Source organism: Mesoplodon bidens (assembly GCF_964165515.1).
Source record: "Mesoplodon bidens genome assembly, chromosome: 12".
Taxonomy (NCBI): Eukaryota; Metazoa; Chordata; class Mammalia; order Artiodactyla; family Ziphiidae; genus Mesoplodon; species Mesoplodon bidens.
The window spans coordinates 40,392,544-40,420,404 of NC_138168.1; the positions used below are offsets into that span (position 1 = coordinate 40,392,544).

The window sequence follows — 27,861 nt, forward strand, 5'->3', positions numbered from 1 at the left end:
AGCTGAAATTTACATACTCTCTTTGCTCTAAAATTCTACAATTCTTTCCCCTCCAAAGGAAACCTCAATCCACACCATTCTGGAAGGGCTAGAAGGGGTTTGTCAGCAAGCTGACTGCTTTAAGGACAACTTTTGAGAAACCTTTAAATGATAACGCAAGGAAACATTGACTGCTTGGTGATGAAAGACGTGGGTGTTGCTCATGATAATGCTTTCACAACTTCAAACCGAGGCGGCATTCGCGAAGGACAGTCCAAGGACGGGAGCGCCCTGGATAGGAAGACAGCAGGTAAGACTTTGCCTAACCCCCCAAATCATCCTCAAGCAAAAAAGAGGCCTGACTCGGACCACGAGGCTCATGTGAAGCACGGAGACGCCATGTCAGCGCTTAAGTCCGCACGCTGGCCAATTACGGGCACCAGAACTGGAAGATCCCTCACTTGGTCGGACCTCCTTTTACAGATAGAACTGAGGCACCCTCAGGAGATGTGAGCTGCCCAGGGTCCTAGCATTCTGTAACAAACCGCGACTGGAATACATGTCTCCTGAGTGACTGAGAGCTACCCCTCCCCCTTAATCTCTGGGGTCTAGATGAACTTCTCTCCGTCCTTCTATTGTCGAAACGTACTCATCACGTGCTCCACGCGTATCCATCCCACCTGCTCTTCGCTCTCGCGTGGTCCCCGTGGGAGATCATCAAGGATATTGGTTCAAAACAACCACAGCTGAAGGTGTTCTCTTTACCTCCTGGAGAGCCTCGTTTAGCCTAATGCTGGCGTTTTCTACCCATAGCCACCTCCCCCGAGAGACGCTTGCAGCCTCCTTTCCCTGCCTAATGCTTCCTGGGGCCACATGTGGGAGACAGGATGGGTGCCTCTCTGCTTCAGTCCGACAGGTCCAGAGAGACTGCAGCCCGGACCCCGGGCCTGCAGACATTTCTGCTGTGAGTGGGAGGGATCTTGGTGACTGACCCGTGCCCGGCCTGCCCCTCCGGTCCTGCTGGTACCGACCCTCTGTCTCTTTACAAGGACTGCTGTTGCCAAGATTCCAGAAGCCTTAAGGATTCAACGTGGCGACCAAAGGAAAAAGAGAAAAGGGGATGAGAATGAAAATGTACTTCAAGCCAACTACATGTTTGGGAAGGTTCTAGAATACACACAAGGACACAGAAGCTTAAAAAGGTGTAACTACTTGCCGAAGATCACATGGTCAGAGCTGGTGTTCAGAACGAGGTAGATCTGACCTCAACGTCATGTCCAAGGATAAAGACTGCCTCCTTTTTCAGGTCGGTGCTTTGAGCTAAGAGGGAGGTCAAGGTGGACAACAGAGATAAAAACCCGTTTGGGGCAAAGTGTAACTAGGGCCCCACCCTTTCACATGAGCTGATAGATTATTTAAAGGTCAATATAAATTTTAGCTTTTCTTTTTTTCTAAAAAAGCCTCTCCCTAAAAAGTACAAATTTTTTGTTGCTCAAAAAATTTAAAGCATTATACTTTTTTATTTCAGCATGGAAACTCCTTGATAACCTAAGGTGAGAAGCTGAGAACAAGATTTGTACTGGAGGATGCAGGCTTCCTATCTAAGAGGACTGGAAAAAGCAGCAGAGTGAGCAGGTCCGCAGGCTGAGAGATCTGGGATGGATCCCCCCCTTTTACTAGCTGGTTTGTTTGGGCAAAATCAATCTTTTTGAGCTTCAGTTCGATTGTCTTAACCACCTTCCAGGATTTTTGTGAAAATACTAAATCGTGTATTCTCTCATTTTTTTTCTTTTTTTTTTTTTTTTTTGGCTGCACAGCACATGGGATCTTAGTCCCCCAACCAGGGATTGAACCCACACCACCTGCCTTGGAAGTGCAGTCTTGACCACTGGACTACCAGGGAAGTCCCCTAACTCATGTATTTTAAATGCCTATAACAGTCTTTTGTAAATAGTAGGTACTCAAGAGACAGCTATTATTACTCATCACATTATAGTATAATTATTCTTATAGCAAAATGTATCAATACTAATAAGGAGAAGAGTTAAAAGAGGTCAGATGAGAACAATAAAAATAGTGGGAAGCACAATGAAAAAGGTTAGCAAAGCCTCCATGATAACAGAAACCCTTTAAAGAGAAATGAGTTCGTTCTGTTTTCCGTGCATCACGGCCCCCATGGGAGGCTAGGGCCTGAGGCTCGGCCCCTGGTCTGAGCTTTCTGCAGGGGACTCTGGGTTTCACCTCAGTCCGTGTCTGCACAAATGGCCTAATTATATGTAACCACCAGCGAATGGGAGCAGCTCTCAAGTTTTCATCATTTGCAGATAAACATCAAGAGGTAAATGGCGCTAATCATTTACCTCTGAAGGCTCCCTTCCTCTGTGAGCTGGGTTTTGGTTGTGGGACCTCATTTACTCAGCTGTGAGGTAGTTAAGCTTCGTTCAAACCACGTTTGCTTCTGCTGGTCTGTGATGCAACAAGTCAGAGGGTGAATTCCCCAGCCACAAGGCTTCGTCCCCAGGAGCGGGCCCAGGGCTGGTCCTGCGATGTGGAGTCCTGCCAGTACCGAGCAGCTGGACCAGGCAAATGGGGCAGAAAAGCAGAAAGCTTTGCTGCATGCCAGGAAGCCGTGAATTCTCTCATGACAGGATAATGAAGGAGGCTGGGAGAGCTTGACGGTCAGTGGGGATATGTCTGCCCCTAGTATATAGCAAGGAATATTTTTTTTTTTTTACAGTAAGACCTTGTTCATCTGTTTTATATATAGTAGTGTGTATCTGCTAATCCCAAACTCCTAATTTATCCCTTCCCCATCCCCTTTCCCTTTTGCTAACCATAAGTTTGTTTTCTGTCTGTAAGTCTGTTTCTGTTTTGTAAGTAAGTTCATTTGTATCATATTTGAGATTCCACATTTAAATTATATCATACATTTGTCTTTCTCTGTCTGACTTAACTTCACTTAGTATGATAATCTCTAGGTCCATCCATGTTGCTGCAGCGAGGAAATATTGATGTAGTGTGTTCATTCATATTTATTCATCACACATACACCTTAGCAGAAAATTTTTTACATATTGGTGACATGGCTTATTGAGAAAGAGAATTAATTACTTTGCTCGTCATGTAAGATGCCTCTTCTAGTTGGATCTAGTCTTGGGGCTGATCAGGGCAAGTTTATTAGGTGCCAAGGACCTACGATCAAGGGCCAAGAGATGGGCTGCCCAGTTCCCTTTCCAACACCGAGCACTGGTGATGGGAGGAGAGAAGGGTTTCTCCGTGAATAGAGTAGACCCAGGGGAGGTGTTCGGGCTCCTCTATGTGACCCCGTGTTGTTGAATCTCATAAAAATAGACGAGAATGTTCAGATACAGTGTATTAAAAAGTTGAAATCTATCCTCACAGTGAAACTCTGGAGGCTTCTCAATCGCTGCATCCAGGCAACACTGCCCACTGCCTCGTGGCCCTTTCTTTTCACGGCCAAAGGCAGCAAGATGGCTGGCTTTTGAAATTAAGTGAAACTAACTCAAGAGCATGCCCTCTGCAGGTCTGCTCAGATTACCTAAACCCGAGAAATTCCCATAACCTCTGAAGGTTCTTGAACCTTTGGGCATGGCGTTAGGGCAAATCAGCTACATGTAAGAGAAATGAAATTAAAAATATGCACATATTCCAAGTAAGAAATTTATTTGATCAAATGACAATATATGAAGATATTTTAAACTGTAAGGCTCCATTCAGTCGAAATGTAAATTTATTATAAAGTAAAATGGTATCAGTGTAAATGGCACCTAAAAGCAGAAAGAATGCGATTCCTATAAATAATGTGTCTGTAAAAAACCATTCACAAAATCCTCGTGTACTTTAAAACTAGATTGCAAGTATATCGGTAAAATCTGTAAATAGTACTTAAAGTGGGTTCCTTAAATTTCCCTTACAATATGTTGTTACATACAAGGTACTTGGGGTCCTGTGATGATCAGAGCATGGCTACCATGAGTGAGAAGATGTGTCCCGAGTGCATGGCAACCTCGAGTTCCCTGCACAGTGTCCTATCCCTTCACATCCTTGGGAATTTGAATTGAGTGGGTGGGAATTTCTAATCACTCTAGTTGGGGATAATTAGAAAAAGAGGTTGGGAAACCAGGGTTGGAAAGAGGGAAGGGAGGGGAAACAGGGTCAACGGTTTCTGCAGAGCAGCTTTAGAAATGACCAAAGTAGGCCTTCCCTGGTGGCGCAGTGGTTGGGAGTCCACCTGCTGATGCAGGGGACACAGGTTCGTGCCCCGGTCCAGGAAGATCCCACATGCCGCTGAGCAGCTGGGCCCGTGAGCCATGGCCACTGAGCCTGCACGTCCGGAGCCTGTGCTCTGCAACAGGAGAGGCCACAGCAGTGAGAGGCCTGCGTATTGCAAAAAAAAAAAAAAAAGAAAAGAAATGACCAAGAAAATGGATTTTAAAAATAATAATAACAGTGAAATCCTTGGAGCTGTACCTCAGGGTCTGCACCAAGCCCCAAGGGTTGGGACTGACCAGGCTTCCCAAGTGCTCGGCCAGGAGCCACCATGCACTAGCATGAAATCTTCACTGGCAGGCAAGGTCATCACCTGGGTACACTGGAGACAGGGCAGAGTATGTAGGTTACACAACTTTCCCTAAATGTTTTTTCCAGCATCCAAGTGACTCTGCCTTTGGGGCCACGATAGGACCTGGGAGGCAGCAATCAGCAGCTCCAAGTTACAGAATCAGAAAAGCTTCAGGCATGTGGAAGAAGAACCAGACACGAAGAAGGTGGCGTCTCCCAGTGGGCACAGCATAGTGTTCCAGCAAAGCACAAAGGTACAAAATGATTAAAGTGAAATGGACCATAGGGAGAAACGGAAAAGATCCCAGGAAGCTAAGGATGGTAAGTGAAAAATAATTATGTAGCACCCATTATTACTAATTTAAGATCTAGAAACATCATAGGGTTTGTGCTATTAATTTATAAATATAATATTTATGAGGGCTTGCAAAATATCATAACTGACATACATTCAGGTATAAATGTTACAGTCCAGCTTCATACAACAGACTTGATGTTACATTTAAACGTAGTAGATTTGGGGTAATATACAGAATAATTTTTGCAGACCATTTTCTGAACCTTGGTCACACAGCTAAGTGAAGGCCAAAGAACACAGGAAGCATCTCATTGGTGGCTTTGGCAGCAAACATGTTTTTTATCTATGCATTATACAAAGATACACTTGTTCATTTGTACACATAAATTTATAAAAATTATCCATAGGAGATCTTGTATGTTTTCTTACCTGCTTCTTTACTATCAAGTCTAGTGGGAAGACTACTCAATGTCTTCAGCTCCTTTTCTCTGAGACTAACTGTTGTCCTTAGCAGGATGTATTTAAAAATAGTTTCGTGTTTCCCATTCAAGCTAAATGGTTCTTTGAAGACTCCTGATCTTGAAATTACAGTCTTCCTTATCAATGGCACTGATGTGCACACATGTTTTAATAAAACCAGTAAATGACTTCATATCACCTAATTTTAGCAGTGTGCTTTTAAACATGTTTGTTCCCAGCACTATAGAAAATAACCTCCAAACACATCCAGGCCGATCATTAGAGATGACACCCTCTGTTGTCTGAGGTTGACAAAGTGAGACAAACCTGAAGATGGGTCAGGGTAAGAAAATCTCAAGGTTCTGTGGATTCACAGGACATTAAAAACATGGCTTTAGCAGTATCTAAAATTACTTTCTACTCAGAGAAGGATGTAATATCTAATTACTCTATAGAGGGATTTTGTAAATTAGGTCTTATGCATATGTACACTCAATGGCCTACATAGCTTCACTCCAATAGTTAAAGGAAAGCAGTATTAACACCATTACCTTATATACTTGATTCGGGCATTGAAAGAAAGAGTTCAACCTATTATATCTTTATAGTCTTAAAGCCAAGGCAGAGTCATTCACCTTTGTTTCATTTCCCCAAATAAATTTCTAATTTAGCAAACAGAAGAGACCACTATAGTAGGAAAGTGAAATCAGCCTTTCTACTGTGAGGCTAATAAGCCAACATTTGATGAATATGTTAGGAGCTGGATACCCAGTCTGTGAAAGTTTTCTCAGTGAGTGACCAAGCATGTAAATTTGACTCAAGTGAAATTACTAAAATAACTGGCTTTAAAAAATGAGTTTAGGAAAACGAGGTGACCCTGGAGTAGCTGATTTTTATATCTCCTCTCACAGAAATCACTTCTTGGCAAAAGATGCTTTTGGCTCAGCTCACCTGAAAATAATTTCACTTGGAACTTTTCTTAGCTGTTTAACATAATGGGACTGACTCAAAGTTGGTTCCAGTGGATGACACAAAATAAAGGTAATAGGGCGTGATGGAGCACAGCCCATCAGGGGGCTTCCCCCAACTAGGTGGCCTGGTGGAGGGCCACAGTCACACTGACCTGCTGGATGATTTAAGCAAACTTCGAATTTCCCAAATACCACCACGTCTGGAATGCAGGCCCTCACAGCACTATCTAGGCTGAGCGATCATGGCAGAGCTTGTGGTGGACCATCTGCCCGCACACAGCTGTGTCCTTGTTTGCATCTCTGGCACCTGGTCCCTGGCACACACAGTAAGGAGACATCTATGGCCCTGGAGGAACCATCTGAATGTCACAATAGCAGCTGAAGAGTGCAGCGGCTCCATCAGCCTTGTCATTCTGTGACACTTGTTTGGCCACTTGACTCTCCAGTCCTCCCGCCCCAAGGACCGTACTTCCCACAGCAGAGTGTGGGGCAAGATGGCTCCACATCGCAGCTGGGCTGGTTTAGCCAAAGGCCGACCCCAGGCTCAGAACCGCTTCCACTGTTAACGTTTCCAGCTTTAGGGTTCAGCCCAACTTCCAAACAGCATAATATAAGGGTAATGTGAGCAAAGTCTGATGAGCTTTGTTCATTATCAAGCTATCCACACAATGCCCACCAAAGGAAGGCAGTCTAGTAGAATGATGTGTCTGGCCTGAGAGAAAAATATACATGAGTCATATCACACCTTTCTTTAAAATTTTCCAGCCAAAAAATCAACTGAGCGAAGCCTGAGATTCCCTGCTTTTTAATGTTACCTCAGCCTCAATTTCGAACTTACATTGTTTGTTAAAACTATCAAACGGACAGCCCCATTGCCATGGCAGAGAAAAAACTATCTCTGACAAAAAGGAACAGCTCGGAAAGATAAGTGAAGGCATTTGCAATGACAAAGCGCTAAGATTTTTTTAAGTTAAATGATAACATATCTAGAAAACTCTGTGAAAATATATCTCTCAAAAATAGCACTCGGTTTAGTCAGAAGGCTCAGTGGAACAGAAAGCTGACCAGTAAAAAGAGAAGATAACCTTCCCATGTTTTGAATCTCCCTCCCTTTCCTGCCCTCAGACTCTCCCAGGCTGGGAGTGTCAATATTAAAGCAGAACAATTGAAAAGCTGTGAAAAAGTGCTGGTATTTTTCAGGATCTCTTCCAGACAGTTTCCCTCTTGGTAACGTGAATCCTCTCTTGGGATCAAGGCCAGCGACGAACTTCAAGCGTATTCGAGGACACAGGTTCAAAGACCTCGTCATCGATTTCCACCCCTTCCTCTATTGGGTTCATCTTCGCAGAGGCTCGCTGGTGTAGGGGTGACACATCTGTCAGAGACACAGAAAGAAGAACCACTTAACGGACAGCCTGCCCTGATGCTGGCCTGACAGATCAATGGCAAACTCCAACTGGAAAATAAAACTCTCTGGGCATCTATAGCTGGCACCAGGAATGCAAGAATGCAGTTTCCGTAAATACTGTAATTTTTTAACTTAATTTTTATTTTATATTGGAATACAGTTGATTTACAATGTTGTGTTAGTTTCAGGTGTACAGCAAAGTGACTCAGTTATACATATATGTATATCCACTCTTTTTCAGATTCTTTTCCCAGAGAGGTTATTACAGAATATTGAGTAGCATTCCCTGTGCTCTACAGCTATCAACACCTTCCAGTTGGCTCTGGCTGCCAATTAACACAGTTTATTCTAAAAGGATGTAAAACAAATGTCTTAGAACTTCAGTACAGACTTATCAAGTGTGAAATTGTTAAACAGTTACATCGAGTTCCTTTTGCTTGGGGGATGTTTCATATTATACCACGTGACAAAAACAAAAAACCCAAAAACCATCCTGCCAAGAAGACGTACACATCCCTTCCATAGATAGCAAGGCCTGGCAAAGGCACAGCCAGCAGAGCAGAATTTACTCTGAGCTGTGTACCGCGTTCGGTGTGTTCAGGTGGGAAAGAGAACGGGAGCACCAGGCAGCCATCCTGAGGGTAAGAGAAAAACTCAAACTCAGAAACACGGGCTCTGAGCAAATGCAGAAGACAGACTTAGAGGTAAGAGCCCTGAACCAAACAGTGGACACCTCCACTCACGCCAGACCACAGCGGGTGACAACACTGGGGACACCCACGGGGGCTTTGGATCTGGGAAAAGAGTCTCTTCTCAGCAGACCTGTTCAGACAGTGGCTCGTGCTGGATCCTAGTTGAGAAGAAAAGGAGCTGGTGATTAAGACCCACTGTGCGTCCTTGAGGGTCATTGCCTGCAGGTGCAAACCAGCCAGGGGCCTCCACGGAGGATGGGCTCAGGCTGCCCTGCCAGGCCTTTTCCTGTCTTCCTAAAGTCCAGAGTTACAGAACCCCAGGAAGCCTTTCTCTACACAGACCACGGCGATCTTACATAAGAATCCATTGAAACTCTGCTATCCAAGTGGTAAAAAGTTAGGTAAGAGAAATTCCCTTTGATAGAACCCTATCCTTATTAAGCTTATTTCTATTTCAGGTGCTTATGATTACATGAGGGCCTGAGGGCCTCTCCTCACAGGAAAAAGTAAACAGACATACTTGTTGTCCTTAAATCCAGAGTGAAGGTCACGTGTTCCAGAGAATGAGTAAGCGACCTCAAGTTTCATCTTCAAGTAAGTACAGGACCATGATGCAAAGTTTGTCGAGTGACTTCTCGCTCTGCTTCAGAAATACTTTTTAACAAGGAGTGACACTTTTGTAAACTATCCAATATAATGTGGTAAGATTTTTCCCCCTTTTTTCTGTTAACTTTGATGACATTTTCTTCATTCCTTTCAAAGTGTTCTTATTTTTATTATGTTGAACCATCTGGCCAACTGCTTTAGCAAGTAATTAAAAATTTTAATTAGATTATACATTTTTTGATGAATGGGGATGGGGAAAAAATTTTTTTTAGGCTGGGGAATGTCTTTTTTTTTAAACATCTTTATTGGAGTATAATTGCTTTACAATGGTGTGTTAGTTTCTGCTTTATAACAAAGTGAATCAGTTATACATATGTTCCCATATCTCTTCCCTCTTGTGTCTCCCTCCCTCCCAAGGGGAAAAATTTAATGGCTTCTTTGCTAGAAAGGATTATCATCCCCTTTCCTGCCTTTACCTACTTACATCATAAGACTTTTTTAAATTAAAAAGAGGTTCTTGGGCTTCCCTGGTGGCGCAGTGGTTGAGAGTCCACCTGCCGATGCAGAGGACGCGGGTTCGTGCCCCGGTCGGCGAAGGTCCCACATGTCGCGGAGCAGCTAGGCCCGTGAGCCATGGCCGCTGAGCCTGCGCGTCCGGAGCCTATGCTCCGCAACGGGAGAGGCCACAACAGTGAGAGGCCCGTGTACCGCAAAAAAAAAAAAAAAAAAAAAAACAGTAGAGCCTTCACCAGAATCTATGTGAGCCTCAAGAAATACAAGAAACATCTTAATCACAACCAGGGGAATGCAATCAGCCAAATTCCAGAATGCAGGGAATTCTACAGCCTCACTACTCAAAGCATAGTTCAGGGACCAACCACATCAGCATCACGTGGGCGCCTGTTAATAAGCACATGGACTTCCAGGCCCCACCCCCATCTGCTGCACCAAAGCCTTTCATAAGATCTCCAAGTTATGCATATGCACAGGTATGTTTAAGCATCTCTGCTCTATAGGACAAACAAAAGAAAACAGCTGAAACACAGAGAGACAGAAAGAGATGGAAAGGGGAGCCTAGAGATTCAGAGACTTTTCAGCCAAATGCAATGGGTACATCCTGATATTGATTTAAAAAATAATTATGAGAAATACTGAAATGGATTTTAATATTTAAATCTACTTCTATGTTTGAGTTAATGACTAGAATGAATAATGTCAAAGTTTTTTGGTTAGGAAAATATATAAAATAAATTTAATTTTTACAGAGCAGCATTGCTCATCATTCTGTAAGTACATATATGAGGCAATGTGAAAGCTAACCCAAAGCGAACTGACTGGAGAATATTATTGGATAATTTTAAATGTCCCTGCGTAGAACCTCCATACAATGATTAAGGCCAAAATTTTCTTTGAAATGGAAATTAACTGGTCTAAGAAAACCTATTTGTGGCACTGCTTGGTCCTAATGAAGGATTCGGGGGATGGTAGGTTTCTTGAAGGAAGTGGGATGGAGGGGGAAGAAGTGACTTGTGGCAAACACTACCTTCTCCCTAAGTGTAGTGGACTCGTCTGCAAAGAGGTGAGTAACAGCAGCTGCTGTGCCCAGCTGGCAGAGTCATCAGGTTCAAATGCAAGAATGAGTGTGAAAGTGACCTGGAAATTATAAAGCACTGGTCAAACATTTCATGCATTTTTTTTCCTCTTCTTTTTAAACCACAGAGGCAATATGGTCTAAAATCATGGACTGAGGAATCAGACAGGATATGTCTGTCTGCCAGCACCTCCCCCTGAGGATCTGGAACAGTGAGTACGCATCTCATATTCCCAATTTCCTCTCGGGAAAGTGAAATGATACTCATCACGGTAGATTGTGTTATTGTCAACATGTCTGCTTTCCCTCCCTTCCTGTGTAGCCCCTGAAGGAGGATTAAAGAGCCACCCATTCATGATGGTTCTGGCCAAGTGACTTCTCTGGTCCAGGGGACATGAGCAAAAGTGTCAAGTGCTACCTCAAAACAGGAGCTTTAAGAGCCGTGGGGTGATTCTGCCACCACTGTCTTCCCTATGCCACGAGTGGCAGCTACCCAAACAGCGGCTGCTCCGTTGGTGTTCCAGAGTGAGGAGGTTACAAGCTGGAGCAGCATCCAGTGTGCAGGTGAAGGAGAAAGAAAGCATTGCAGCCAGAGATTCGGGGAACCGTCTGCTGGCACTGCATCATCTAGTGAAAGCTAAGATATCTCTCCCCTGTGTAGACTGCAGTGAAGATTAAATGTGATTATGTATAGAGAGTACCTGAAAAAAATAACACCTGCTATTGTCAGTAAATGTTTGTTCCCTTCCTCCACTAGCATTCATGAAGCTGATACTGTTGCCGAGGGCAGCTGCCCCCATGTGCACATCAAAAATCCAGACTAATAAGAGCTTAGGCACTTGTTTTAGGGACCTAACATTGACTAAGGCCTACAGTCCTGAGAGATTGGTTTTGTATTCTCTGTTTTACAAGGAATGTAATTTGTAATTTGGAAAAGTCGATGGCATATTGATGGATCTGGCAAGAGAAAAACAAAAACAGCCTTCAGTAGTTCCAGGATAGAATCTAAGTAAGAGAAACAAGAACGAACCAGTTTTTAATGAATCATGTGATAGGGTGAATTAAATAATTCATAATTAATATCAGTGTTGTGCTCAAATAATAATGTCTTTCATTAAACTGCAGGAGTGATGCCAAGAATGAAGACTGGTCAAAAGGAAGCAGGTATGGGGCTTCCCTGGTGGCGCAGTGGCTGAGAGTCCGCCTGCTGATGCAGGGGACACGGGTTCGTGCCCCGGTCTGGGAGGATCCCACATGCCACGGAGCGGCTGGGCCCGTGAGCCATGGCCGCTGAGCCTGTGCATCCAGAGCCTGTGCTCCGCAACGGGAGAGGCCACAACAGTGAGAGGCCCGCGTACCGCAAAAAAAAAAAGGAAACAGGTATGAACATGGATTTGCTGTGCGGTTCACACACACACACTCAAAAGTATGCACACATATGTGGCTCTATGCATTTGCATCAATATGTAAGATCTTGTATAATAAACCTGAGGCTAAAATAATTAAATAAACAACATAAGCAAGTTGTACACATTTTCAGTACAGCAAAGTACAGCTGGACAAGGGAACTGAGAAGTAAAGTTGCCCCCCCCTGCCCCCAAGGGCTGCCCACTTCTTCACAGACACAGAAGCTTCAATTATCCATGTGGGGAATGGACTTTTGGATTGAACTCGCGATTCACTATAAGGGAGAGGGAAAGAAACAGACCAGGAGTTGTGACCAGATCCAGGCCAGTGCTGAGATATGACACCTCATGTCAGATTAGAAAGGTCGTACGGCTTACTCCAAGTGACACAGCTAAGAATTATTAGAGCGAGAACCCAGGTCTGTATGCACAATGTGTGTGATCCATCCACGGAACACCTGGAAATAAAGGTTTCTGAAGGCAAGTACAGTGCAAACATTAACCTTGAAAACATGTTCTAATTCTGTTTAAACAACACACTCTAGAGAAGCTTTTTTTTTTTTCTAAAATGTTAAAATGTCCAAAAGATTTAGATTATACAAGAAAATATTACAGAAAAACAAAACTGATTTTAAGAAAACGACTGGCCATAGTATAAACTGCCCATTCTCAGGGCTTCCTAAGCAAGACTGTAGGACTAAAAAAAAAAAAAAAAAACTACAAAAAAAAGATATTATACAGGAAAAATAATTCACATACAATAGTTCACTGTAATTCCCTTTCTGCTGGCCTTTCTTAGAAATCACTGTACATGTAATTAGGATGGGTCCATTTGAAAATGCTTACCGACCATCAAACTGTTTCAACATGGCAGATAAAACATCTGACATGCTAGTAGATTCAGAGTTTGGTCAACCCCAGCTGTACTTTCTGAAAGTTACCTTGGAATAAAATACAGCCATTTCTACGCTCTCCTTTGCATTGTTCCTGAAATCTCCCTTAGGCCCACGACGCATTTCTATGCCTAGACTTTGCTTTGAAGATTACATTGACATGGCCTTGTCAATTCCAGCCTCTCCTGACTATGCGATACTTAAAATCCTTAATCCGATTTATCCAAAGCATCCAAAGTTACAAGATCATTTACATAAACGCTTAGGGTTGTTGAATGCGTATCTGGATTTTCTTAAAAGTTACCTTGGGGGCTTCCCTGGTGGCGCAGTGGTTGAGAATCTGCCTGCTAATGCAGGGGACACGGGTTCGAGCCCTGGTCTGAGAGGATCCCACATGCCGCGGAGCAACTAGGCCCGTGAGCCACAACTACTGAGCCTGCGCGTCTGGAGCCTGTGCTCCACAACAAGAGAGGCCGTGATAGTGAGAGGCCCGTGCACCGCGATGAAGAGTGGCCCCCGCTTGCCACAACTAGAGAAAGCCCTCGCACAGAAACGAAGACCCAACACAGCAAAAATAAATAAATAAATAAATAAAAAACTCCTACCCCCGACATCTTTAAAAAAAAAAATAGTTACCTTGGATTAACATACTATTGGAAGGATTAATAATTTTTAGCTTATGCAGTGAGAGAATCTGTCTGCCTGTCTGCTCTTTCCCGTGAATTTGTTCCACAGTCTTATACTACCTTTCTTGGAATAATTCTTAAAATAATTTTAAGCATTAATGTTAAGCATTTAATCTTCAACATCTGTGCCATTAGTATTATTTAAAATGTTTCAAAACAATCTAAACTATAGTGGAATCTTGGAAAACTTGGTGGGTGTGTGAATGAGGAGACTCAGGGGTGTTGAGTGGCCTTCTTCATCTTCAGGAAAATTCTATTACCCACTCACCTGTTAACTTCTGCTGGTCACACTGAGATAACCAGCTGGCAGTACAACCTCCAGCTGTTGCTTCCTACCATTTTAAACACGATGCTGGGCCTAGGCTTCCACTAAAATCATGAAAACAACAAGGCTTGGATACCCAGCACACCATATGGACTCTTTCATACTATTCTACTGAACCAGTGTTTGAGAAAAGCATATGGCAAAACAAGTGGACAGTTTCTGAAATGGAAATAAGCATTCTAGAGTTGGATTTTAACTGATGTGCAATACAAAAAAAAAGCTAGAAAAGTTTTGATTATTTTTATTGTTACCTTTAGGTTGCCAAACACTTGCTACTTGAAAAGTTACTTTTCTGATCAAAGTTGTCATTTGTTCTTTTCTAGCAATAGCCGTCAGAATCCCAGTGTGGGGATAACTTACGAAGAGAGGAAGCACTGGAGGTGCCCCGAAGAAACTGGTGTAAGCCGTCTTCATCTTCACTGGAGCTGACTATACTGTTCCTCATTTCCAGCATGGACAGCTGTGTGCAAAGGCTGAACTGGTGGTCCAACTTTTTGACCGTCTATAAAGCAAAGTTTTAAGATTTCTGAGTGCCATGAGACTTAGATCATCTATTCCCTGTAAGTAACATTTACTTTTCCTTGAAATAGAAGACTATCCGGTACATAGTCAGTGCCCAATAAATGGTAGCTGTAATTTTTATTATAAGCTATTACTACAAATACATTAGAAAAATATAATATACTCAATAGCCTATTTATTAATCTGAAAAATAATAAGCACCAACCTAATTTGATAACAGCCTTCACCAAGATGACTCGAAGAGTGCACACACCCATACTCATAGTCCCTGGAGAACAGTACTTATCACGGAAACAAGGTTTGCAAGTTCTCTTCTGTAATCATTTTAATTTCCTTCTAAGCAAATGTGGGGAAGTGGAGATCAAACTGCAAATTGTTGGAGATCTATACAGCTCTGAAATTCCTAACCGAATGGCCGCAGGCTTCCATCCCATACCTCTCGTCACTTATGGGCGTTCTGGGAGGGGACCTGACCAGTAGAATGTGCAAGACTGGAAGACACAGGGTTGAAAAGCCAACCTCCTGCTTGCTAGGGCTGATCAGCATTTATCAATCTGCAACCTCCCCCTGCCCCGCCTTCCATGGCCTATACCACTGCCTAATCCTTCCATTCATTTATCATCTTCCTTAGATTGCTTGAAAGACTCTTTATGAAGAGGATAGCACCTCATCACCACAAATGGAGGTCCCTGACATTCACAGACACCTCACCAGGTCATGGAAAATATAATAATTGCATAATATTTCCTCACGCTTAAGAAATGATTCCCTGAAGGGTCTCTAAATTACAAGCATCCCCACTTCACTTAACATATGACTAATTAATGAAGATTCAGGAAAATATATATTGCATAAAAGGAGATATACCTAACTATACATATGTATTTGACAAAATAGACTCAGAAAAACACTTACTTTGTCATTTAAGGTGGGATCATTCAATGAGTAGAGCTTATTTGTAATGTCTTTTCCTATAAGATACCTAAATATTTCATATAGGAAAGGCTCTGATTCCAGAAAGTAAGTTAATCTTTCTCTTGACCAGCATAAAAATCTGCAGTTATCATCTGCAATAATGGTGACCTGCCAAACAAAGAAACAGAGAGAAAAATGTGTATGAATTATGATGTCAGTAACTTGGGGGGATGGAAGAGTAGAATAATTTAGTGGATATTATCATAGCAATGCTTTGTCATATTAGTTAAAATAAGATCCATACACATTAGCTTCTATAACTAAGTATAACATTACATTTAAAATCAAGCAATCTGTAGACTAAACGAAAGCAAAGTCTTCAAGTTTTGTTGTTCTGTTTTGTGAGGTCTGGTGATAAAAGAATGGCCACCGTGTCAATAGCACTGCTACAGCATGTACTAGGCTGATGTCCCAATTGGATGTACAATTTATGGCTAAATATTTCTTTATATCCAGATAATTATAATAATACTAGAGAATGAGAAAGCAGACTCACGTGAATTGGTTTTAGGGCCCAGATGGTTACTGATAAATATGGCTAGTAAGGGTCCTTCTCTGGGTCCTTCTGTCATAGGTATTTCTTGAGTGTGACCTACCAAGGGTAGCCCACTGGGGACACACACAGAGATCCCCCAGTTAGCTCAGAACTGGGAAACCATACCTTTTCCTTAAGTGTTATTATATGGGAAAGTGGGAAAGCATTGTAATTGCACTACACAGAATTTAAGTATTCCTTAAATACATCCTCTCTCCAGAGCAAGGGGCCACACCCTCACTCCAAGTTCAGGGTCAGGACACCCTTCCTCCCATGCAGGTCCTTCTGTCAGCTTCACGTGGCACTCCTATCACTGAACTCAAGCTCATCCGTGGTCCACTCTCTCTCCTGAGCACCCTGAGGGCAGGGACTGTGCATCTTCATACTGAATGCCTGGCCTCCAACACTGAGTGCTGCTCAGTGCAGGTTTACTGATGAAGAAATTAACATATGAACACAAATACTGTTGAAGGCAAAAACCATTTTTACATCTTCAACATTAAACCCAATGCTTGTCCAAGTGGGAGGTGAATAAAGGTTTCTAAATTGACATGAAGTCATATCTGGGCTCAGAGCAAAGATTTCCAAAGGAGCTCTTTACCCTTTGTTAGTAAAAAAATTAAACATATTTCAGATGACAAGTGGGTATTTATGTCTACTAGGAGGGAAAACAGAAAACCCAGCTTCTCTCCTTACGTCAGTGGTTGAAATCTGACCTTTAGTAAATTAGAGGGTTTGGCTTCAAAAGGTGGGTCAGTGTTCCTAGAAAAATAAAACTGCACTTATTTATTCTATTAAATAATATTAAATACATTAAATAATAAATCCCCCAAACCAAACACATTGGGATTTAAGAAATGCATCAGCAGCTCTATTGCTCCGTAAAACACTAAATTTCATTTATTCTTTCAACATACATTGTTAGGCTCGTACTTTATGCCAGACACGGTTCAAGGCACCGAGGTTACCATTGTGAACAAAAAAGCCAAGATCCTTGCCCTGTGATGCTTACATTCCAGTGGAGGAAGCCGATGATGAATAAAGAAATGTGACAGTCTCAGGTGGCAATGAGTGTTTTGACAAATACAGAACAGGGGAAAATGGTAGAGAATGAGTAGGAAATGACAGGTACACATAATGCCACTCACTTTAGGTATGTATTGTACTTTAACATTTAAGGTGCTTTTATATCTATCATGTAAGCAGGTCCTTAAAATTGCCTTTGAGGTAAGACAGATAACATTCTTCCTCATTTTCCAGATGCCAAATGAGAAGCACCCAGGAGCTTCCCTGGTGGCGCAGTGGTTTAGAATCCACCTGCCAATGCAGGGGACACAGGTTCGATCTCTGGTCCGGGAAGATCTCACATGCTGCGGAGCAACTAAGCCCATGCGCCACAACTACTGAGCCTGCACTCTAGAGCCCGCAAGCCACAACTACCAAGCCTGCGGGCCACAACTACTGAAGTCCGGGTGCCTAGAGCCTGTGCTCCACAACAAGAGAAAGAAGCCACCGCAATGAAAAGCCTGCGCACCGCAACGAAGAGTAGTCCCTGCTCACCGCAACCAGAGAAAGCCCGCATGTAGCAACGAAGACCCAACGCGGCCATAAATAAATAAATAAATAAATTTATTAAAAAACAAATGAGAAGCACCAAAAAAGTTAGGCAGGAACACATGTTAATGAATGGTGGAGTGAGCACTGCTGACTTCCAGCCCAGGCATATTTTTCCACCAGGCCAAACCCTACCCAATGTGTCCTAGATTCATCAAGACAATCACAGAGAAAGGCATTTGGTGAAGTGACCGCAAGGCTGACTCACCATCAAGAATCCTGCATACAAAGAACAGCTGAACACGATGTCCTGAAGCCTACATTCTAGTGGAGGAAGCTGATAATAAGTAAAGACATGTGACCAAGGGGAAAAAAAGATTTAAAGAAGTATAAGGTCAAGTATAAGGTCAAGAGCCATATAAGCCAGTCCTGAGGAGTTCCCAGAGATAGTAGGAGATGGGCACGTAAACAGAAGGCAACTGAGTAACATTCTAGAGGAGTAATTAGAGAAAGTGAGCACCGGGCATGCACGGTGGCCCAGTCCGGCACGAAGTGTTGAAGAAAGGGTTAGGAATGTTGAGGTCCCTTCATTTTGAGAAGATGTCGTCCGTGCCTTTGGAAAATACAGTTCATGAACAGTGGGGGAAGAAGTTAAAAGAGGAGTTGGAAATCATCCAAGAAAAGAAGTCGTCGTTGTACTCAGGTGATGTATATGCATTTAACTTTTCTTCAACCATTTTAATAACCTCAAGTTGCCCTGAGGCAATAATACTTTCAAAATGATACTATAATTTGCTTAGCCACCATTTCCTATATTTTTTTAAATGTTTTTTAATAATTGAAGTATAGTAGGGCTTCCCTGGTGGCGCAGTGGTTGAGAGTCCGCCTGCCGATGCAGGGGACACGGGTTCGTGCACCAGTCTGGGAAGATCCCACGTGCTGCGGAGCGGCTGGGCCCGTGAGCCATGGCCGCTGAGCCTGCGCGTCCGGAGCCTGTGTTCCGCAACGGGAGAGGCCACAACAGTGAGAGGCCCGCGTACCGCAAAAAAAAAAAAAAAAAAAAAATTGAAGTATAGTCGATTTACAGTGTTTCAGGTATACAGCAAAGGGATTCATTTATACATATATATATATATATATCTCCTTTTTCAGATTCTTTTCCATAATAGGTTATTACAACATATTGAATACAGTTCCTCGTGCTATACAGTAGGTCCATGTTGTTTATCTACTTTATATACAGTAGGAAGCCACTTACTTTATTGAAGTATAGTTGATTTACAATGTTAACTTCTGCTGTACAGCAAAGTGATTCAGTTATACATATATATTCTTTTTTAATATTCTTTTCCTTTATTGTTTATCATAGGATACTGAATATAGTTCTCTGTGCTCTACAGTAGAACCTTGCTGCTTATCCATTCTATATATAATAGCTTACATCTACTCACCCCAGCCTCCCGTCCATCCCTCCCCCAACCCCCTCCTGCTTGGCAACAAGTCTGTTCTCTATGTCTGCGAGTCTGTTTCTGTTTCATAGATAGGTTAATTTGTGTCATATTTTAGATTCTGCATATAAGTGATATATGGTATTTGTCTTTCTCTTTCTGACTTCCTTCACTTAGTGTGATAATCTCTAGTTTCATTCATGTTGCTGCAAATGATGTTATTTCATTTTTTTATGACTGAGTAGTATTCCATTGTATATATGTACCACATCTTCTTTATCCATTCATCTCTTGATGGACATTTAGGTTGTTTCCATGTCTTGGCTATTGTGAATAGTGCTGCAATGAACATTGGGGTGCATGTATCTTTTTGAATTATAGTTTTGTCTGGATACATGCCTAGGAGTGGGACTGCTGGATCATATGGTAATTCTATTTTTAGTTTTCTAAGGAACCTCCATACTGTTTTCCACCGTGGCTGCACCAACTTACATTCCCACCAACAGTGTAGGAAGGTTCCCTTTTCTCCACACCCTCTCCAACACTTGTTATTTGTAGACTTTTTAATGGTGGCCATTCTGACTGGTGTAAGGTGGTACCTCATTATAGTTTTGATTTGCATTTCCCTAATAATTAGTGATGTTGAGCATCTTTTAATGTGCCTATTGGCCATCTGTATTTCTTCTTTGGAGAAATGTCTATTTAGGTCTTCTGCCCATTTTTCGATTGGGTTTTTTTGTTGTTGAGTTGTATAAGCTGTTTGTATATTTTGGAAATTAAGCCCTTGTCGGTCTCACCATTTGCAAATATTTTCTCCCATTCTGTAGGTTGTCTTTTCAGCCTGTTTATGGTTTCCTTTGCTGTGCCAAAGCTTGTAAGTTTGATTAGGTCCCATTTGTTTATTTTTATTTTTATTTCTGTTGCCTTGGGAGACTGACCTAAGAAAACATTGGTACAATTTATGTCAGAGAATGTTTTGCCTATGATTTCTTCTAAGAGTCTTATAGTGTCATGTCTCATGTTTAAGTCTTTAAGCCATTTTGAGTTTATTTTTGTGTATGGTCAGAGGGTGTGTTCTGACTTCATTGATTTACATGCGACTAGGCAACCATTTCTTATTGATGGTGGAAAATGATTTTAAACCTGTTAAAATTATTATTCAATTTAAATGTAGTAACAATATTCAAATAGTAAGCTATACCTACAGTATGTATGAGTCTTACAAGTCCCTAAAAGCAGCCATTTAGTTGGAAGCAGGTAGTTAGCATATCAACTGAGGTCATTTCAGTGGATAGCTAATGCTTCATTACTGTCAAATAGACAGATTTACTTAATGATTTCTTGTCACAACAGTCAAGTGAAACATGTCTTTAATCAGGAATTTTTATGATGCAATCTAGGAATTTTTAAAGCTTCCATGAAATACATTTGCTTCTTAGGTTATTAGGGTACCTCAGCAGTGCCATGCTTGAGTTCTTGTGAAGAATTTCACAGAGGAAATAAAAGCAAACACGGTAATAGAAGACACAAAAGAATTTCTCTCAGGTAGGGAATTAGACTAAGCGTTTGTAACCGGGTTTGCTGTGATTACCTCAAGGCGCTGGATTAGTCCCAAACCAATCCTACACCCTCACATAATGAAAAGACCTTATCAAGAACAAGAGCATTGGAGGGAATTGCTGAATGTCCTGGAATGGGAATGGCAGTCTGACACTATGACTGGCTGACTGTCCTCAGGGGAGAATTTATTATTTTCTTTGTGTACTGCACAAAGTTTCACACACCTGGAACATGAAAATGTCCTGGAAGTGGTCTATTCAGCCAATTCTTACTGAGTTTTCATCTGCACTAAAACACAGCAGAGTCAAGACTGGCAGATTAAATTGCTTTGTAAATCTTAACCCAAAGATTTACTTAACACTAAGATAAGGTTTTATTTAAAAGCCAGTTATAACTCAGTGTTCATTTATTTCGCCAGAGCTTGGACATCTGCCTCCAAGACATTCTTCTTCCCTTAAAGTCAATAATGGTTTGATTTTCAAGCTTCACAGCACAGGATGTGCTATTGACTATGGGAAGGCAACAGCAGGAGATAAAATCCAAAAGCAAAATGGAAATGGCAAAGCTCGCTGGATATGAAACAACTGTACAAAGAAGAAACCAAACACAGAAAACTACCTTTTGTGATAATGATACTCAAGATTCTCCAACAGGGCTTCCCTGGTGGCGCAGTGGTTGAGAGTCCGCCTGCCGATGCAGGGGACACGGGTTCGTGCCCCGGTCTGGGAAGATCCCACGTGCCGCGGAGCGGCTGGGCCCGTGAGCCATAGCCGCTGGGCCTGCGCGTCCGGAGCCTGTGCTCCGCAATGGGAGAGGCCACAGCGGTGAGAGGCCCGCATATGGCAAAAAAAAAAAAAAAAAAAAAAAAGATTCTCCAACAGTTCTAAGCAGCAGCTTGGGTCTGTAAGTACTAACACAGCACCTAGGGGGCAGCTGGAAGTTTAGAGTCGTCTCAGCTCTGTCACTCTGCCGGTCATCATAATTACCGCACATTCCTGAACAACATTCACTGTGCAATCTCAAGGGACAGTCATCGAGTCCACTTGCTTCCTTTCCTCCTTTCACCCTACAGTAGAATTCAGTAGCACCCGTACCAAAGAATGAATTTAAAGAAAGAAAAATGCAAAGGAAGCAGCTCCTTGTCAGAACACTTGTAACTGTTCAGAGTTAGAGACAAATGAGATTAGCAGGTAAAAAGGCATGTGGACAGAGACGTCTGGCCATTGACTCTCAGGTGTAAATGCCACTGGCACAGATAGCGAAAAGTTGGTCCTGGGAGCGCCTGCCAGTTTTCACTGCAAACTCGCTTCAGGAAGAGGCAATATACTCCTACACAGATGTGCAACAGCTATTTTTACTGTTGAGTATCTGCCAGTAGGAACATTTGGTAAACAATCAAAACAGAATCTTTCCCGAGGGCTTACTGTGATGGGAATCTGCTCCAGCTGTACAGGATGCAGTCTCTATGATGCCAGGGTAGGTTTTACCCATTGACCCATCAGGAAATGCCACACCAGACTCTACGCCGAGAAAAGCTGACTAGTCTTCAGAAAGGCTGAATGAATAGCCTTCACTCAGCTAGGGTACCTCGAGTTTGGTCATGTTTTTAGAAACATGAGGAACATTTCTCAACTACTGAATCCCAATCCCTAGTCCCCAAGAAGAAAGAGAACTGTGACCAGTGGCAGAAATGCCTTTCTTGTTGTTAATTTAATTATAACTATAACATAATTTGAAGTCCGGTGGAAAAGACAGTACATGTTATATCCCAGGGGTTATGTGCTTCTGGAAACAGAGGAGGTTCAGTTCCCACCTTTTCCCCAAATGCCAGTCTCTTCAGGATTATATGAAACTGAGCTATTGTGTGAAACCACTTGCTACTATAAACAGAGAAATGGATGCAGCAGATAAATGTTGGGCTTTGGAAGAAGAAATTGTAAGGTGGTCAGAGGAAAGAGGGAGAGAGAAAAGAAGTGGCCCTGTGCCAGTTTGTAGATGGTGGTGATTAAAGATACTATAAGAATAAATCTCAGTGCAGAGCTGACCCTTGAAAACGCAAGGGAGAGTGTAAATGAGGGGAGACAGGGTACAGCATCTGCTTTCTCCTCTATCTTAAGCTCAGTGAGCCTGCAGCCAGCACTGCACCCAGGTGGTAAATTTATATGAGACCTTCTAGTAAATGCACATAACTTTAACCAGGTATGTGGTTACTCGGGCCAGTTACTCAGGCAGGGTAGGAGCAGGGCAGGCCTGACACCATTGTAAATAAACTTAAGTAGTGTCTGTGAATGTGCCCTTTTATCTCCATGTGGCATCCCAAATTGTGTGGCATTTCAGAATGAGACTCAAAGATAAGATTCTGTCATCAAGAAACACTGATTTTTTCCTCCCTCAGGTGATAGCATCCCCTTCTATTCCATTTCCTACCTGAATACATTTACCCTCCGGCTCATAAGAAAACCTGTTCTCAGGATATTTCCTTACTTCTGTTTATCTAGAGGCTGAGACTAAAGGAAACTCTCACCCATTTTCTTGGTTACTCTCCTAACAATAATGAGGGGAATAAAATAGGAGAGCTGGACACTCGCAGAAAGAATCAGAACAAAGCGTCACATAATGGAGCACTTTTTTTTAAGATACAAAAAGAATCAGGCTAAGTAGTCATGTTCAAATTATTATAATTGTGAAGAACTTCATTCTTTGCCCTTAAACATATTCATTAAATTTAAAAGAGTAAAGTGGTTACAGTTTTTTTTCATAAGGATTAACAAAGTAGGTTCTTTAGGACAAAGTCAGTTTTCTGTTTTTCCCCAATAAAAGTAACCAATTACATGCTTTAAGAACACTGATTATCTATAATTGACACTTTCCTTTTTTCTCATAACAAGAGCATTAGATGTTCTCTATGGAGAAATTATAAAAATTCAAATAAGCAAAAAGGAAGGAAACAAAAAAGCAATCAAACTCACAACCCAGAAATAACAGTGTTAACACAATGGCTAAATCAGGATAGATCTTTCTAGACCTCTTCCTGTGTACATACACACACTACTTTAAGGTTTACAAAAATGGGGTCATACTATATATTCCGTATGGTAATCTCTTCTTTCAGTAAATCATGGCCGCTTTCCCATCCATATCCTTTGGATTTTGAACGAGACATTAACTAGTTTCAATCTTCTTAAAAATCATGCCAAAACATACCTGGAATTTTTCACCTTTGTGCATCTGGGTTGATCTAAATTCAGGAGAATCTATAAAGGCACAGGGGTAAATATTATGCAGAAAATGTCCTCGATAGGAGACCTTCATTCTGATAACAGAAATTAGTGTTAATAAATGCATAATAATCCACACATAATATGACAAGCCTTAAAATCTCCATAATCTTATGGGTTTGTATTTTGTAAAATTTTAAAGAACCCCCCCCACAGGTGACTGACATAATTAAAAAGCCCTTCCTGAGGCACAAGTATTAATTTCAAAATAAATTTCACCAACAACAAGGGAAAAAAAAGTGTCCGTATTGAAGAAGACATGTGCCTTCCAGTGGTTATCATTGCTGTTATAGCTGGAGTGACCATATAATTAATTACTCAAACTGGGACACTTTTGAGAGGGAACAGACACTGGCTGTCTCCCCAGGAGACTGATATTCCTAGAAGTTGTATTTCTGTGATGTTCAAAACATTAAGCAAGTCACCTCTGAAACACGCATAAGCTCCTTAAATTTTAACACCCAATTTAAACCTATTACAATTCTGCCTCATTAAATTTAAATACTTCCAAAAAAGTTGAAAACTTCACAAGTGAAAACCCTGACATTAACAAGATTCACAGCAATAAATTCTACATAATTTTACCATGTTGCTCTGAAATATTCTAAAATGCAGTTGTCTGATGAAAATGCGCCACCAACCAGCTCTGTGATCACTTCCTTCATTAGTCGGCAACATTTCCTTTCATTCATTTCCTACCCAGAAGCCAGGAGAGGATTCCAGGCAAACGAAGCATTTCGATTTCCACAGAGCACTTACTTTCCCTTCAGGAGAATACTCAGACGGTCGTCAACTGAGGTTATATCCTCTGCAGCATAGGTCTCGCCCTTTTTCAATGTTTGGATCATGCAAAACTGTCCAGTTAATCTTTTGAACAAATCTGGAGGCACACGGAGTGGTTCAAACAATCGCCGGTAGATGCTTTTGAGTTCCTTTTCGATTTTTACCTGAAAGGCAGCAGTGACCAGATGCCACACTAATGCAGCAACACCAAAACATTGGCTTCTGTGGTGTAAAAGGGATTTTGAGAATAAACAAATCTGCAGTGGATGCCATCACCCTTCTGTGTGTTGGTCAATGGAATCTGACACAGAAGAGTAAGTGGTGATGTAAGTTTAGATGCTAAAAGGGCACTTTTGCAGTTAAACTGAACCCTGAGAGCATATGGTGAAGATCTGCACTATTGATTACGTCTCTTTCTACGCGCTACCAAGCAACCGTGGAGGTTTCGAATGCTGTCACGTTCGCCTTGCCAGTCGTAGCATTGCCTACAAACAACGTAAAACCCCTTCATTTTTAGAATACTTTTGTTTCACAGAAGGAAATTACACTAACTTTGAAATATTACAGCAAGAAAATAAGTACATAAATTAGGAATCAACTTGGAAACAAATTTATGAGGATACATACATTAAACATTTTTTTCTATATATAATTATTATCTAATGAGTTAATATAGGAAAGCAAACATCCACAGCTGAAATTGCTGCTTCTCATTTATTCTGAAGCAAAGTGAAGAGTAAAAAAGTTTCCACGTAGCAGTCTCATCCTGAGCTACCATAATCTCAGTAGAATAGAGAACCCACTGGCCAGTAAGGCTGGATGCTAGAGGGAGGGAAAGCAAAATGGCTCAATCACCTCTGCTGTCAGACTATTCAAGGCCCGGGTCAAACCCCATCTTTGCACCCAGCATTAGTCTGGGAAATCTGTACAGCATGTGAATGAACTTTGGGGTTCAAATGATCATCCATCTGAATGAAATCTATGGTAGCCACACCGTGAAGCCTACAAACGCAGATGACCAGGGCTGCTCAGATGTCACTGCAGCCTTTGCAATGCTCCCACTGTCCTGCTGTTTCCTTTTAACGAAGTACTAGCATTTCTGTTTTTCAGAAAGGTAGGTTTATTGTCAGAGCAGAAACAAAAGCACAGATACTAAGGGATTTACTTACCTGGTGCCACCATCACATCAGCAACCTCTGAATCTTATGTTCAGAACTTGGGGTTCCAGTAAGTTCTGATATTCAGAAGCTGAAATCCTTATCATTACTATCATCTACCTTCTGCACTCCACAGCTCTCATAATGAGTGTTTAAAATAATTTATTCACAAATCTCTCTCACTTCCAGCATGCACACTCGCCAATGTGGCACAGCAATGAACATACGAACTGAAAAATTGACTCATATCCATAATCTGCTCATCCTGCAAGTCTTAGCTCAAGTCCCAATTCCTTCATGAAGCCCTCTTAACTCTTCTCTTTGAAGGCATCCACTTATCAAATGTTTTCTTGAGCACCAATTAAGTGCTAACCATGCTTGGCAGGAACCGGGGATACAACAGGAATTGTGGTAGATGATATTATTGTTTCCAGCTATTTGCTGCTTCCACCCCCGTAAGAGGATCATATATCCTCTTATCCTATCCTACTCCCACACCATCAGGCTTGGTCATGTCACTTGCTTTGGCCAGTGAGATGGGAGCAGAAGTTTTAAGAAACATTGGGTGTTTCTTTTGTTCTCTTATGTTTTTCTCTCTGCCATGAGAATGCGTGTCCAAATAGAACCTGCTGCTTCAGCAGAGACCCGGAAATGAAGAAGACACATGGAATAGAATCACAGCTGCCACAGTCCATATATTAGGTTGGTAAGGAAAAAAACCTGTTGCTGTTGTAAGGCACTGAGACTATCAGATTGTTTGTTACACAGCATAATGTAGTGAAAACTGACTAATACAGTAAGCAAAACAGACTGGGTTACAATGTTTGAGGAGATGACAGTCTAGTGGAATGCCTATTACATATATCACCTGTATCATCGAAATTATAATTTCCTATGAATTATCTTGTTTTCTAATAGCTTTCTGTGTGCATGTCTGGCCTTGAACATAGATTAGAGCAAGCATGTTATCTTTTACTTTACTGAATATTTGTATGTGCTTTGGACAGTCAACAAACAGCTGTAGAGTGATTTCTAGGAGCCATGCTATTTTCCTATTCTGTTTACATCTGTTTGTTCTTGGTATGACCAAGGAAATACAACAAGGAGTGGAAAATAAAAAGTTAAGTACTAGTGTTTTCGTAACAACTCACCAAAAATGGTGATTTCCTTAAATGAGTATTTTGGACATAAGAAAAAAACCAGCTATTACATTTTAAAAAATAGCATGAAAAAATAGCATAAGCTATTTGTAAATCATTAGCAAGTTCATGGAAGTTGTCTCTGAGCACTTCATTTTATAACAAGGCAAAGATTTTCCAAAGTGACATTTGAATACCAATAGGCAAAATAAATAATGAAGTTAGATGACTAAAAAGAGAGAATACTGTCATGTTCTCTCATGTCTAAATTGCCCTAATGATTAAAGACATTTAAAAAACTCATTGGTAGAACAAATTTCGTGGTGCTCAAATATTTCACTTTCAGAAAGAAAGTGAAAGTCTCAGAAAGACTTTCATAGAAAATCTCATCTTCAGAAAAATGATATTAAAGGGCCTAAAGATGTTAGATGGTCATTCTCAGGTCTGAACAAAGTACCTAAAAAGCAAAAGCTTTAAAGTCTCTTCTTTATTAATTAATTGTTAGTAATTACCGGTCTTTTCTTGTACAAAAGATATGAAAGATGCAAAATGTTGATCCCCAGGAACACCGAGTTCCAGATCATGATATCCAAGGCACATCGGTAGAGAGTGGCCCAGACGATGTAAAGGGCACATCCTGTTGAATAATGACGTGGGCATGTTAGGTGTCTAGAGTAGCTTCAGCATGTAGCTTAATACATTTGTCATCCTCCATGTATAAAATAAACCAAACACATCTTAGAAATACCTAAGACAAATATCACATTAAGTTACATTTTGGTTTTTGTTTGATTACCAAAACAAACAAAACCAAAACACACTTTGTTGCAGAAAACTTGTAAAGTATAAAAACCATTTTTTAAAGGAGGAAAAACAACTTCATAATTCTACTACTTAGAGACAACCACTATTGATATTTGATACTTCCTCACAGTCTTTATGTATTTTTACCTGATGGCAAACCTAATGAATTCACAATTTAAAACCTTTTCTTTTACTTATTGCAGTGATTTTC

At 41.4% G+C, this 27,861-nt stretch overlaps 1 protein-coding gene across 2 annotated transcripts in view; it reads right to left on the reverse strand.

The window, feature by feature from the left end:
• Positions 1-3,646: 3,646 nt before the first annotated feature.
• Positions 3,647-27,861, reverse strand: part of POPDC1 (popeye domain cAMP effector 1) — a 30,787-nt gene continuing 6,572 nt past the window's right edge. For both annotated transcript variants that reach the window (XM_081251115.1, XM_081251116.1), the window contains 6 exons: positions 27,359-27,483; positions 24,527-24,714; positions 23,694-23,802; positions 15,333-15,500; positions 14,256-14,397; positions 3,647-7,663 (listed from right to left, as the gene is read on the reverse strand). In XM_081251115.1, the coding sequence (XP_081107241.1) occupies positions 7,539-7,663; positions 14,256-14,397; positions 15,333-15,500; positions 23,694-23,802; positions 24,527-24,714; positions 27,359-27,483 (857 nt within the window). In that variant the 3' untranslated portion in view covers positions 3,647-7,538. The remainder of the gene's footprint in view (positions 7,664-14,255; positions 14,398-15,332; positions 15,501-23,693; positions 23,803-24,526; positions 24,715-27,358; positions 27,484-27,861) is intronic.